This window comes from Sylvia atricapilla, chromosome 7 (assembly GCF_009819655.1).
Source record: "Sylvia atricapilla isolate bSylAtr1 chromosome 7, bSylAtr1.pri, whole genome shotgun sequence".
NCBI classification, from domain to species: Eukaryota; Metazoa; Chordata; class Aves; order Passeriformes; family Sylviidae; genus Sylvia; species Sylvia atricapilla.
This window is the reverse complement of record NC_089146.1, coordinates 18,962,674-18,977,407: the sequence shown is the minus strand read 5'-3', so window position 1 is coordinate 18,977,407 and position 14,734 is coordinate 18,962,674. Positions and strand designations below refer to the sequence as shown.

The window sequence follows — 14,734 nt, the reverse complement described above, 5'->3', positions numbered from 1 at the left end:
AGTGAACAGATTGAGGAGGAGGGAGCCATTTTTGTGTGATTTCCCAGTCTGCGGTTCATTTTGCCACCCTAGCTTTAAATCAAGGAATGTGGTAACGCTTGGATGGATTCAACAGGACAGGGTTTTGTGGAATTCAAAGATCTTTTGTATTCTGACCTACTGGAGGCAAGACTCAAGTGCCTGGTCAGAAGAAGAGGAATCAGGTACCTCATTAAATGCTCCTTTGTTCTCATATACTCATGTACTCAATGGTGAAAGGAAAGATCAGTCAACCAGTTACTGGATGGTGATACCTAGCCAGTAAATTTCAGATTTTACAACTGAGTGTCTTTTGGAGCTCCTTGTGTTCCTGTTAATTCACCAGCTAGCTAAAGGCTTCACTAGATGACAGTTTGGAGTGTGTGAATGAGGATCCTCTTCTGACAAGCCTTCTGGAATAGTCCGTCTTGACTGTCTTAGCCTGGATGAGATGGTATGCTGTTGAATTCAAAGTTGTGGCATACCTAGCAGAAAACACTAGGAATATTGAGAAATTTTAAAGCATTTTCCTTAGTTCTTTTCTTGTTTTTGCAAATTTATAATTCTATATCACTCACTCAGCATCTTAAGATTCCTTCTCTTTTTGCATTCCTACTTAGAAATTTCATTAATTCTGCTTTTTCTATTTCTTGAGTTGTTTCCTTGACTCCTGTTCTTTCTGTCTGTAATCACCGTTGTTCTGCTGCAGACCTTGAGGTGGCTTCAGTTTTTGTTTCGTATGCTTTTCTCACCTTTTCTTTCTCTTGCTATCTGCCTTCATCATTTATTCATTCTTTTTTCGTGGACTCTTTTCCTATTGGCAGACTTCCACCAATGGCCGAGTTATTTCCCTCCTTTTGTTTTCAGTAATCTTCAGTGGTTTCAGGTTGCTACTGCTGAAGTGATTCTTTATCGGTTTTTCTTCAACTTGTGGAGATTCTGCTTTCCTCAGCATCACTGAAGTAAGGGTTTCCCTTGATCTTGAGAAGTAGGAAAAAATTGATACTACTTCTTCCACTGTTCACTGTGGAATAGACTTAGGGCTCCTCTTAGTGGCAGGATTTTAACAGAACCCAGGCAAATTGAACTACTTTAGGGTGAATATAAAAATGACTTGTGATGCTGCTCTCATCCCTGACCATATAGCTTTCACAGTTGTCTATTCTTATTTTAAACAGTTTTCTTCTTGAGGAAATCTGGTTTAATAAAGAAGAAATAAAAACTGCTGTTAAATTTGCAATGTAAGCAGATGCAAACCCTGAGGGAGTAACAATCTTTTCATTTCTGTGTACCTTACTTATTACTCTTAATGGTAGAATGTGAGAGTAAGTTATCTTGTTTGCAGGGTAGGTCCCTTTAGGAGTTTTGGTCACTAAAGATAAAGAATTGCATAATATTTGTTCAGAAATAACACCCAGCACTGAGCAGTAGATTTTCTAGTCCTCTTGGACATATAAGGAGGACAATACAGGACAGCATATGGGGTGTCTGCTTTTAACATATGGTCACTTCTGCTTATGTAGATAAGAACTGATGTTAAGCCATTCCAATTAAGTGAACTAGAAACTTTCTTTGCTGCGCAAGACAAAGTAAATTAAGCTAAAACCAATTCAAAAAAACATGAATGTGTGCAAACACAGAGTTTTACCTATTGACTTGAATTGCTACAATGCAGCATGTTTAGATAGTGTTTTAACTTAGTGTATATAAATCAACCGCACAGTTACAAAGGTAATACTTTGCATGTCAAAGTTAGGAGGCCTTCATGGTGGACTGAGGAAACTGGAGTGTGTCTAGCCTGATATAACCTTGGCCACTACAGCCGAGGCTTCTATTTATAGCAAGGGAATCAAATGTGGAGCCTACTTACAAACTTTATCTACCATCTGTCTGCTCAGATAAAATTTTGTGTAGATGCTGTATATGAATATTATGGTAACAGTCTTTTGTTTCTGTCCTTGTTATCTGGTCTCCATATTCATATTATTTATTTGATGTGGCTCAAAAAATACTTCTCGTGAAGTTTTAGTTAACTAGTCTAATATAAAGGAAATCTTCAGTTTAGTATCTTTTCATTGCCTTTAAGATGGCTAATGTAAATCTAGAGATGGTTTGCCTTAGAGTGTGAGGATTAGTGTATGTTAATCTTGTAGTATACTAGTTAAGTATGTAATTTGCTTTATAGGGATATCAGAGTGTTAGTTTTTTATTTCTGGTGCCTTTATAAAAAGAAGCTGGAATATTGCATAATAGAAGGATACTGATTTGCCTTAGGTACCTTGATTTGCTTTTGGTACCTTGTGTAATTTTCATTTGTTTTAGAAAAATCAGATTGTCACATTTTCGAACCTTTTGATTTCCATGCAGATTTTGGTGTTTTCGATGTTTAAGTTAATTGCAGTTGGTCTGATCTACTAGAATGTAATGTAGACTTTAGCAAATATTCAAGTTTGTAAATGTAGCTGCTTGTGAAAGTATTAAAAATTCTACATGTGGCAAGATTGAGTAGATTTTAAAATCCATTAATTTGTCAGGAGGTGGAAATAGTTTGTAGTTGTCTCCAATATGGTGTCCAGCTATTTGCAAATGAAATTTAACAAGTCCTTCAGAGGTAATTAATAATATTCTGAAGACACAAAAATCTTAGGTTCTAAAGCATTTTGAGTAGACATATGCTCATAGTTCAAATGAGTTCATCTGTGGGAATAAAAGAAAACCCCCTGCAGTTGGACAGGGGAAAATTTAGACTGGAGTATTTTTTGGTTGGTAGATGTCTTGTATTATAATGAAACTGATAGTTTATGAAATAAGTTTGAAGAAAGCAATATGCCATATGGTTATTATAAGAGCATAACTAGTCAGTAATCTGTTACTGCTGAGTACCATCTTGTTTCTGTGGCTGTCTTGTTCTGATACCCCTCTAAGTCTGTCGACAATAACCTGATCTACGGGAGAGCCTCAACACTTTGCCTGTCGCGTGCTGCCGTGTCCTGTTTCAGAGTATGTCTGTGTGTTGACTTATTTGTTAAATTAATCATGTGGGAAGCAGATATTTTAGTGCTGCATTACAGTACAACATGAAAAATAACTCCATCAAGGGTTGCATATCCTGACAGGAAAAAAGCCAGGTTAAGAATTCCCTTTAATAGGCTTTTGCAGTGATGTTTTTTGTGTATTGGTAGTTTTGGCAACCGGTAGCTTCATTGACATAATGTTGCCTTCTCTTATGACTTACACCAAAGGGACTAAGGTGTTATCCATTTTCACTTGCAACAGTGGGCTGTTTCTTTGTCCAGTAGAAAATCCAACAGTTGTAAGAAAGGTAACTCTCACAGATTGGTGGTATATGCTGTGTGTTCAAAAGCACCTTCAGGTACCTAGCTCTAAACTTCCTGCACTTCTGTCTCTACTGATCCCTGCTTATTGTTCCATTTAGCTCTGTGCCTTAAAGTGTGAGTCAGTGTAGGTTTCATAGAGATCCTGTATGGGCTGCACAGTAGATCAGACTTTTCTCTGTTTTCTTTTTTTTCATCATGTCTCTCTTGGAGACAAATGTATCTGTTGGGTCTACTGTGATCCCCTTACTTATGAAAAGGCTGGGCAAATCTCTTTGCCTCCTCTTGATTGCAAGTATGAGAAGTGTATTCTTAGTTTCTAAACTGCTTGGGTTTTTCTGCTTTAATTTATTTAGAAATGGCTCTTATTTTTTCAGTGTTTTAAAATGTTTGCACCCAGTAGGAATTATTGAATGTTTTTGTTACATATTGGATGGTAGATACCTAATTTTGATGACCTTTGCTATTCTGTCCCCATAAAATTCTATCCTTCATTTTATTCATTTTCAGAGATTGGGAGCTATGGAAGATTATATTCTATTTCTTTTACATTCTGTAGCTAAGTAAGAGTAAAGGAACTTTTTCATATTCTAGACTTGTGAAAATTTCAACAAATAGACTGATCATAAAAAAGGGAGCTTGCTCTTGAGAATGCCATTGTTACTAGATACTTTTGGATGCATCCTGTGCACATCTATCAGGAAAGGTCTCTTTTACCATCTTGGGTTGTAGCACTGGGATCCCCTTAGGATCAAAAAAGTCAGATCTGCTTGTGGCTGCATTTTGGGACATACAGGCAATTATTGTTTTTCTGGCACAAGGCGGATTACGTGGTTATTTTATGGAGTGTCTTGCAACAGCAAATCACCTGCTTAGCATACATATAGCATATTGCTGCTTCAAGGTTGTCCCTTCCCTGTGACTCTATCAATTGTCTTGTTTAACAATGACCAAGGAATTTTCAGTTCTCCAGGACCTAGGCTGGGTTTGGTACTGCAGCCTCAGAGATATAAGGGTGCTCTTTTGGAACTTTCTTCAAGAGGTTGATGAAACAGATGATTTACCAACAGGCTGAGAGCCTACAAGTAGCCAGCTTTAGTTTAGTCTCTGAGTTTTATAAAACCATGTAAAAATGCCTGTGCGTTCAGGATGGTTGAGTCGGTACAAATGGTGTTTTCTAGGATCTCTTTCAGCTCCATGCAGCTTTTCTGCCTCTGAAGTCCTCTGGGCTATGAAGGAGGGACTGAAGAGAAGTCTGAGCTGTAGTGGCTATTAGCTTAGTGTGAGAGTCTGGATAAATCCATGGTTACGTATGATGGATGTGACTCTTCAGAACAAAACCTCCACCATGTTCATCCACATACAAAGTACAGGAATTCATCCTGGGATTCACAAGGACCACAGGATTTGAAGCTACCATGCATTTATAAATAATTGGTTTTCTTTGTCCTCCTTCGTGTGTCCCTAAAACATAAAGCTCAAGATAACGTATTGCTTCTTAGGATTCCACAGTAACACTGAGTAGTTTACATAGAGCTTCATGTTAGGCCTTATCCTTGGAAAGCAAAAGACGTTGCAGATCAACATGTTGATTAAATCTATTATGTCATACAGTCAGCTCTCAAACCTGCCTGACTTGATTTCTGTTAAGAATGTCTCTAATTAGGACTAATCAGTCTCTAAATTAGTTGCTGAGATGTACTCCAAATGGTTAACAGCCAAGTGCTACTTTTGTATTACTACCTTTAGTGACCTGACTGAATGCCTTGATATTTTATACGTGCCTCTGGAATAACGTATAGTTGTTTCAAAGCCATCAGTAAGATGCTGAAACATATCAATATACATAACTATAAATATTTAGAAGCTTGAACTGTTGCTGTGTTAGTTAATGAAAAAACTTAAATGATGGTTTTACCCCAAAGATTTGCTGATAGGACCAGTCTGATTTGAAGAACACAGCAGTACTGTGAAGGCTGAGCTCACAAGATAAGACTGCTACGTATCTTGCCTTGCCTGAAATTTGGCTTATTTATTGTATCGCTTGTCTGTTGCTTTGTAATTTACCTTGGTACATATTCAGTTTAAGAAGAGCTGTGTTGTAGAGCTCTCTGAAACAGTCTTGTTTAGATTTGGGCTAACCGGTGTTGATTTTCAGTTCCTTTACTTTGATCCCACCAAATTCTAAAGCTGCTTTTATACCTTTTGTGGACCTATCATCTGCCCAGGATTTTAAGTTTACTACACCAGAATGAAGTGTTATTTGTCTGGTATAGATCTGATCTACATGGAGCTGTCAATACGTTTGTTGGCAATGGAACAAATGTGATTTTGGGAGTGTGTTTAGGGAACACATTCCTGAAGAACTAGTGTTTCTTTGATCTTTCTTACTGACCATATAGGTTGATTCAGATTTCAGGCAATACTTCCTTGTCACTTGTACACTATCAGGAATTAATATTTTTTAAAAATCCTGGAATGGTATCTGACAGCTGCAGGTGATTTTAAATAATAGTATCTTAGGTACCTTCCTCTGTAGATAGTTCTGGAACTAAGCTTTGAAAACAGTGAATTTTTTTTGCATAGAATTAATAGATATTAATTATTAATTAATTATCACTTAATAGAGATTAATTATTAATGATTACTAGAGATTAATTAGCCATAACAATGGCGGTAACAGCAACAAGGACTCCTGCCTTCTTCAGGATGCACCTCTTTGTTTCTGCACAGTGCCTGCACTGATAATAGCTCTGGCATGAAACACGTAAATACTTCCTAAGAAAACTGCAGATTACTTATATATACACATTGTCTGTTGGAAGCCTGGCCAAAGCTTATGTTGATACCTATTATTAAAATCCACACATCTTACTCAAATCATGAAAGAATGAAGGTTGTTTTTGCATTTGTTTAGCATTGTGTAGTCACTTAGAACTTTTTTATATGAAGTATTTGAGTCAAAATACTACATGCTGTATGTTTGACCTGTTTAAATTCTCTTGGGAGAATTTTGTTAGTCAGAAAATGTTTTTTTAACTCTATCCTGAAACCTTGATTTTTGTTCTTTCAAGTAGATCTACTGTTCATGTACTTCAAGGTAGATAATTGATGAGACTCCAAAAGCAATTGGCTGGGGAGACTGGGCATGAACTTACAATGACTTGGGAAGATTGAGGGCCAGGCAGACATGGCTCTGATGAGGGCTCAGGACCAGACATTTTATTTGCTGATCTGCTTGTCTTTCAGGTCTACTTCTGAAATCAGCTGGTAATTCTGCTTGTGAATGCTGTGTAAGACTAAGAACTCTGCAAAATCAGATCCTAAATATTATTAAGTTAAGCATTCAGATTTAGAATATACATTATATCTTAATTCCTCTATCTTTAGTTCTTGGTTGAAGGGGGGAGAAAGAGATGATACCTTTAGACTCCATGCTGTGAAAAACTTTGAATGTAAATATTTTTCTTGTGTGCTTTTTTTCATGTAAACCTTGATAAAGACTGCTTTTTAGAGTTGAGTTTGAGGTGTGTTCTTATCAATGCCTTCTTCAAAACAATGAAATACTAAATTTAGCTGGTCCTTTAAGAAGTTTCTTTTCTCAACTGAAAAGGCTGCAGCTACTGTTGAGGATGGTATTCCTACATGCAAATAGATGAATTAAGGTAATTGAAAGAATCTTAATATTCTTATTAATAGCATAAGTGAAGCCTCTTTTAATTTGTAAGGGCTTCACTTTACAGTCACTGTGATGTTTGCAGAAGCTGCAACAAAGAGACTGAGTATTACATTTGTGAGCTGCCTAGCTCTGTGTCTGATATTGTACAGATATATTTCAAATTGTGTGTAGACTGAGGCTTTTCAATCAAACTAGGTAAAAGTGAGTTGTACTTAGATACAATTACTATGAAGTAATTTTATTCCAGAGCATCCACCTGTTCTCTAAAGAATGTTTTTGTAGCAGCAGATTGTGTTACTCTCTGGAGTTGCTGTCTTGGCTATCAAAATGCTCAAATTCAACAGCTCTGTTGTTCCTTTCAAACATAGCTCAGCTGCAGCTCTCAGAAGTCTATTCCTTCCCATTCTTACTCAATTTTTCTTTAAAAAAGGCCTTATGACTGAAACCACCAAATCTACTGTTTCTGATTGATAATGAGTACTTGTATTCTAATGAAAATCACTGTAGTTTTGTCTACTATACGGGACGTTTGTCTGAGGACTAACAGAGAATACTGGAAATGCTCTGCAGAGCAGCTTTGTCTGCTTTTCCTTGGAACTGGTGTGCTTCTTCACTTAATGTAGCACTGAGCTCCAGGGGAGCCTCTAGTGGGTCGTTGCCTCTCTTCCTGCTCTTCTGCAAGAATTGGAGTAACTTCTGAGTGTCCAGTCTCTGATCCAGTCTCCTAACCTGGCCAGTCATCTTTGTCATGAAAGTTTAAAGCCTGGAAAGTTGTGCTTTAAAGGTGGTCTGTTTGTTTTGTTTTTTTTTTTCCCTTGAGAAGCCATTAGTTATTTTGCTGTGTTTCACTGTCCTCCGCTATTGACTCTGTTGTCTCTACTTTGGAAATTTTCTGGTTAGAAGAATTCAGCTGACATCTTTTCAGTTGGCTTTGCCCCTAATTGCAGAAATGCAAGGGTTCAGTTTTGCCTATGAACTCTGTAGCTTGCAGTTTTCATGAAGAGCAGAAGCGTGCTCATTCCTTGGGTCTGCAAGTCAGTACCACATTGATTCATTTTCGGAAGCCTGTTTTGCACTGAAAGGAATTTAACTAATGAAATGTAGTTATTAGAGTGTGTAGGGAAAACATGCTAAACTTAATTCTAATAGGAACAGTGGGTTTATTTCTCTGCATTTCTTCAGAATTACCATTGTGTTTGTTATTGTTAGGGACGGTGGATTTGCATAAAGCAACCCTACGATATATCAAAGCTGTTTTTCATCCAGATAATTTTCTAATCCTGATTATGCAAGTTTTATTTTGTTCATTTTGTTCTGAATTAAGGTTTGATATTTGAATTGCAAAAGCAGGAAAAAAACAGCACAGAAGAAATTATGAAAGAGGTTTGTAAGAGCTCAGAAACAATTGTAGCACTCTAAAAATACCTTGTATCTTGCATCTGTTCTGTAGCTTCCGTGTATGTAAGAATAGTATTTGTGTGTTAGTTTTAGTGTGGGGTCAGAATACTTGCTTTTTAAAAAACTTGTGTTGAATTCATATTTATAAAACTTCATTTGAATACTTTATGAAACATTACATGATGTCAGTCATGAGGTATACATATATACATATGAATATGTATTATACCATATATGTACATAAATAATGTATATTATGTTTTAAATAAGAACTCAGTTTAGGTATGACGTACTGAATTGAAGAATCAAGTAGAGCTTTACGTTCTTTGCTTAAGAATTGATTTCCAGCAGTTTTCATTTGGATTCTGTTGCTTGGGTCCCAGATCCTTAACCCTAAATGCTTCTGCCAGAGTCAAATACTCATAGTGCTGTAGTACTATTAAGAATGGGAAATTGCCTTCTTTTGGCAGTCTTATGATCCAGTTTAAAAGCAAATGACTTAAACATGGGAAGGCAAGGGACAAAATAGTGAGAGAAAAGTGAGGGTAAAAGTAGTCCATCTGTGTGTCTGTGAACTTATGTCAGGTTTCTGGAGTGCACCTGAAACTTGAGACACTGTAGGATGTAGTGGATGAAGGACTGATCAAATGTTCAAAAGCTGTAAAGGTGTGGTCTGGCTGGTACTAAAGGCATTTATCAGCTGCTGTTATAACTGCAGAGTTTAAAAACTCTCCTTTGAAGTGATGGGGTTGCCTCCACAGTGAGCATTGTATCTACTTGTGCTGGTTGGCCAGGATGGCGTTTTCCTGCGCGTCTTGTTTGGGGTTTTGGTTTATTTTGTTCTCTGTGTTTGCTCCCTGTCTGGTTAACCAGGAATGGGATGATGGCAAAATGATTTGGGGATTTCAGTGTGATTTCCAGGGACACTGGTCTGTGAGTTTTGGTGGATTTAAACTGGCCCAGTGGAATTTTTTTATATATTCTTGCAAGTAAATAACTTCTGCTGGCTTAGCTTCTGAGGTGGTTTAACATAGGATCAGTCAAGTGCTAGAACAAATAAGAGGGTTGAAGACAGAGTTGTGTCAGGACTTATCTGGTTTGACTAGGCTGTGAAAATGTAGCGTGAAGGGAAGGAGTTGTTTTACCTGAAGCAACTTCTAAAATGCATTTAGGAAATTCACAGTAGAATTATTAAAAATGGAAATAGTAGGAAAGAACGGAATTAATCTGGGAAGTTTGAGACTGAAGTTGTTCAGAACATATTAATGCTGCTTATGTTTATAACAAACGGTATTGCTTACTCATGCAGATGTCAGCAATGTTCTGCATTTCACAGAAGATAATAATGCAGCATAAAAAAAGTCAGAATTTTATTTGAAGTCATGTGGACAAGATTGTTTGTTAAACCTGAGTTTTTATTTAATTGCAAGTTTACTGTTTATTCTCTCCTTTTGCTAAAGTTAGCCTTATCTTTTTGTGAAAAAGTGATTTCAGAGGTAGGGAAATACATAGAAAATCAAAACCAGAATAAAGTTTTGAATTGGAGAAAATAATAAGGAAAAAGTTTATGGTTTTTGTCTTCATGTGGGCCTGTATTTTTAGTACTTCCATGCTAGACCTTCAGATACATATGGCGTAAATATATCTGTCTTTTGAATTGACATTCTCACTGATATACTCATTCCTGAACATCTTTCTAGTATAGTAGTAAAAATATTTGAAGAATATGTAGTACAAGAAATATGAACTGCTAAACGAGTGGATAAGAACTACAGGCTTGTGGGAAGAAGTATTTTGCAATATTGAAATCAAGTTTAAAAGCTTGGATCAAGGTGATCTGTCAGTTGCCTAGTCAGTCTTCCTCTCTGTCATTATTTTTGAGCTTCTTCAGAAAAAAATGTATTTCTTAGCTAGATTATATCCACCTTTCATTGCCCCCCGTTAGAGATTTCTGCCTGCTGCCGGTGATGGATTTCCACAGCTTGATGGTACCAGGGGAGGTCTGGGCAGTGCTCCTCCTTGTTGCCTATTAAAGCCTGTTTCGATAGTCTCAGAAGCATTTTGAAACACACGTTTGTAGAGATGTACGGTTCTTCAGCTGATGCTGTGCTAAGGAAGTTCTTTCAGAAGTATATAAGGAACTGATTATGGAATAGCTTTGGCTACTGTTTGTCCGGTGACCATGTAACCCATTGAGGAGTTGGTCCAGGTGTCTCTTTTGGTCTGTGTGGGAAGTCTCAGCTTGTTTCTTGCTATGCACAACTTGTGGTTCAGTCTCTTCTTTAGTTATAACAGCTATTGTCCTAACTCTGAAGACCTTCCAAGTCATTGTCTGGCATTTTTGTCAATATTTATAGAGGAATTAATATAACACTCTGCAATAGAACTTTGGCTAATTCTGGACTGTACTACTTTAACACTGTAGCCTTTGAACCATAAATACAGAATATAGTGCCATTTTCAAAATTATATTGGTGTTCAACTTTGAGGTTTAGGGCCCGGTGTCTAGGAATTGTTTCCTGTTTGAACCTGCTGTGGTTCATGCATGTGACAGTGGAAGAACTTTTCCTTACAGGGAGATGAATCGGCTCCTTTATTGGTCTTTCAGGATCTGGTTAATGTAGCAATAACAGCACACTTTATAATTCAATAATGCTTTCTTGAGACTCACAAGAGACAACATATTCTTAACTTTTATTTTCAGGATCTGTAAATTTTGGGATCATTACTCCATGACGCTGAGATTAGCACAGTTGGTTAGAGCACGGTGTTAGTAATGCCAGGGTCATGGGTTCAGTTCCCGTAGGCAATATTCACTCTAAGAGTGGCACTCAGTGATTCTTCTGAGTCCCTTGTGATTCTGTTGTGATGCTGGCATGTTGACACAGACTTCATGGGGAGCAGAGCTTATTTTCTGTGGGAGAAAGCCTTGTGCTTAGCAGAAGCTGAGATTCAAAATTACTTTACCTGTGTGTTTTGTTACAGTGGCTTCCTTAGCTTGAGATCATAACCAGTTAAAACATCTTTTGACAGAATGTTAAATATATAGGGGTGGTGGGCTGTAACAGATTTTAGAATGCACTGTGTAGTAATTCCTTCCTTGTGTGTGTTTTAAATCTTCATTTACTTTTGATCCCTTCTTACAGGGACAGTGGTAAAAGGGAAACCAGTTACTTAAAAAATATGGAATGTGTTCTTTAGCAGAGATGAAGCCACATTTGTGATTTATGGCAGTTCAGGTTTCTGTATGTGGAAAAGATGAAAGTGGATGGCCGAAGAGAAAAAGTGAATGACTTTTACAAGCTCCTTTGAATTCCATGCAGTTGGAAATTGTGCTGTTTAACCATACTTGAACATGGAATGACTTTTCATAACTTCAGTGAATGTAATATGAAAAGTGGAATGCAAAAGCCAACACTATTTATTTGGACATTAATTAACAGAAAGTTGCCAGTCATCACTGAGCTCTTTCTGTCAGGCCCTTTCCCTCCCAGGGATATATTGGTTGTATACACAAGCAGCAAATTGACTAGTACTGTCCTTCTGTACCTTTTCCTAATAAAAAGTCTCACTTCTAATGTGCAAAAGCAAAGGAGAAGCTCTTATCTTGTGAATTTGCTACCATTTTTGTGAGTTGCTATTTTAGTTGTTGGACTAGTATCTTCTTTTTTATTTTTGCCTTTTGTTTTTTGATTCAGATGCTTGCTTTGTGACTTTCTTCTGTTTCCTTCTTCTCTTGAAGGTGATTCTTCAATGATGCTCAGAAAAGAAAAGCTTAAGTTTTAGAAAGTAGCAGGCTGCTTCTAGAAACTATGGCATAAATTTGGAAAGCAGTTTTCATATTCAAACAAAGCTGTATTTTTTCTGAATTTTTGTGTTGAAAAAATATTAGTAAAATCTAGTGAATCTTTCCAGTATAGTTTATTCTTGTGTGATGTATTTTTAGACTATTTGTTTAGTGTTGTTTTCGACGTGGGTAAATAACTCTTTGATGTTGTTATATGTCCTTTCTAAAAATAGCTTGGGAGCTGAAAAGTATTCAGTGTCTCTTGAGTCAGGCTCATGTTAAGTGAGTGGGAAATCATTCTGTCTGCTCTAATGGGGTTTGGCTCAACATCATGTCACTGTGCATTAGCCAAGCCTCAGCTACTACCACACAGGAATTTTCCAAAGAATAAATGTTTTCTTTTTAAATGAAACAATTTTGTAAGGATTTTGTAAATCTTAGTTGCTGTACATTTGAAATACACACTGATCCTGCAAAGTCTTACACCTTTTTAAGTTGTTTTTATTGTCGAGAGACATTTTTAAAAGTCATTGTCTGAATGAGGACTTGAAAAATCAGTCCAACCTCTGATTATGTCACAGAAAGGAGAGGAAAGTCAGTGTTCTTCTAATTGTTCAGTGGAAGATACTTCTGATATGTATGTAAAAAAGCTGGGATGTTATGTGTGTGACTTTTAAGCAGCAGAAAAAAGTTGGCAGCTTTATAATTCTCTGGCCTCGGAATCAGAATGGGCTTGAAGAGAGTAGCTGGAATTTCAGAATACCATTTCCATACCACCTTTAATGTAAAAGCATATACTCTCTGAAAATGGAAAAAGCAATGTTTTTTCTAGTATATGTTAACACTGCTGAGCTGTGCTTGGCTAACATTTTTCTCATCTGTTTTATAGGTTTTGTAAAAGACACCGCATTAAATCAAATTCCAATGTTCCATGTGTTCCGAAAGACTTGTTGATGATGTCAGAATTAGTTCTTCCACAGTTCATCTTTAGTCTGATTCAGCACTTAAGAGAGGGATATAATGAGCCTGGTATGTTTTGAATTTGCATGTATCTAGCATTATCTTACCATGCTGTTATCTCTTGCTTTGCAGTCTGTGAAGACACAGTACATGAATACTGTCTATCATTTATGTCATTGCATTTTGTAACTCTATTCCTAACAAAATTACAGCCTGGCTAGGTGGTTTGATTTTGTTACCTGCTGGCGTGCTTAAATATGTTTTAAGGGTTACCTAGCATTGTGCTGAGCTCTTCCAGAAAATGAAATCAGGTATTGTTTGAAATTTTGTATGTATCAATTTTAGAGCATTATGAATATATAAATTACTTTCATTTGTGGTCATCGTAACTGTTCTGCTTGTCACAGTTTTGGCTAAATTATATTACATCTACACCAAAAGTTCTTCTTATTTGGTTTTCAGCTCTTGATCTGCCATCAGAGAAAGACCTTCATAAAATCCTCCAGGTTTTGGAACCTCATGTTTCCTTCCTAGAAGACTTGACCAAAATGGGAGGTGCAATGAGATCAGTTCTTACCCAGGTTTTAACTAGCCAACAGTTCTACAAAAATCTTAGCTCTGGTATGTTTGTGTTATTTCTAATAATTAAATTTTCAAACTATAAAGAATTAAAGGCATAAATTTTGTTTATAACTTCAGTTTCTGCATGCTTTTATTTGACATCTCAAAACACAGAAAAACTGTATTTTAAAGGATACTAGGTTGATAGGACGGTGAGCGTCAGGGGTGACTTAATAACATTTGTTATTAAGACTTGTAAGTGCAAACATCTGATCTGTGTCCCAAATAAATGTATAAAGAAACATCTTTTCATATAAGTTTTTGTAAGAAATCCGTTCTAGCTTAGTACTTCCAAACTAGTCATACCAAGGTTATTCGAAGTGGAATAAGTCTGACTTATTTTGGGATATGCTCCCTCAGAGGTTACTGGAAGAGACGTGAATGGCAAAAGACCATTGTCTGTCCTGCATTTCTGTGCAAAGCTTTTTTCATCTTTTTTTCTTAAACATTAGCCCTCACTTTATTATTTATTCAGTCCTGTACCAAATCACAATGAATCTGAAAAGATTGGCCAATCACAACTAACCTCAAACGCCCATTAAATTGTAAATTAACTCCATGTTATTTTCTTGTAATTAAGCGTCCTTTGCATAGGTGTGGGAGCAAATAGTAATTACTGTAGTTTTTAGTTGCCATAACTGGCTTGGGCAGCAACTAGTTAAAGAGCAGGCAATCTCAAGTCTTCATTTGAAAGGAGAAACACTTAGGAAAGCTGCCTCAGGGGTAGTTCTCTTTATTCTTTCCTTCCTTTTTCTCTCGTTATAGTATTCGCATGGCCATAATTTAATTACTTCTCTTTCCTATATGTGATGGGTTTCCTGATACAGAAATGCAGAAAGGGAATGGAAAGTAAGACATGCTTATCTGGACTCCTGGAATGGACAATATTTGTTATTAAATTAAGACATTGTTGGCCATTTTTTAGATAGCTTGCAT

The 14,734-nt window shown here is 36.7% G+C and overlaps 1 protein-coding gene across 1 annotated transcript in view; it reads left to right on the top strand.

Annotated features, from left to right (window-relative positions):
• UBR3 (ubiquitin protein ligase E3 component n-recognin 3) overlaps positions 1–14,734 on the top strand; it is a 105,671-nt gene that overhangs the window by 918 nt on the left and 90,019 nt on the right. Inside the window, 2 exon segments of the mRNA XM_066323345.1 lie at positions 13,107–13,246; positions 13,640–13,798. Of these exon segments, the coding sequence (XP_066179442.1) occupies positions 13,107–13,246; positions 13,640–13,798 (299 nt within the window).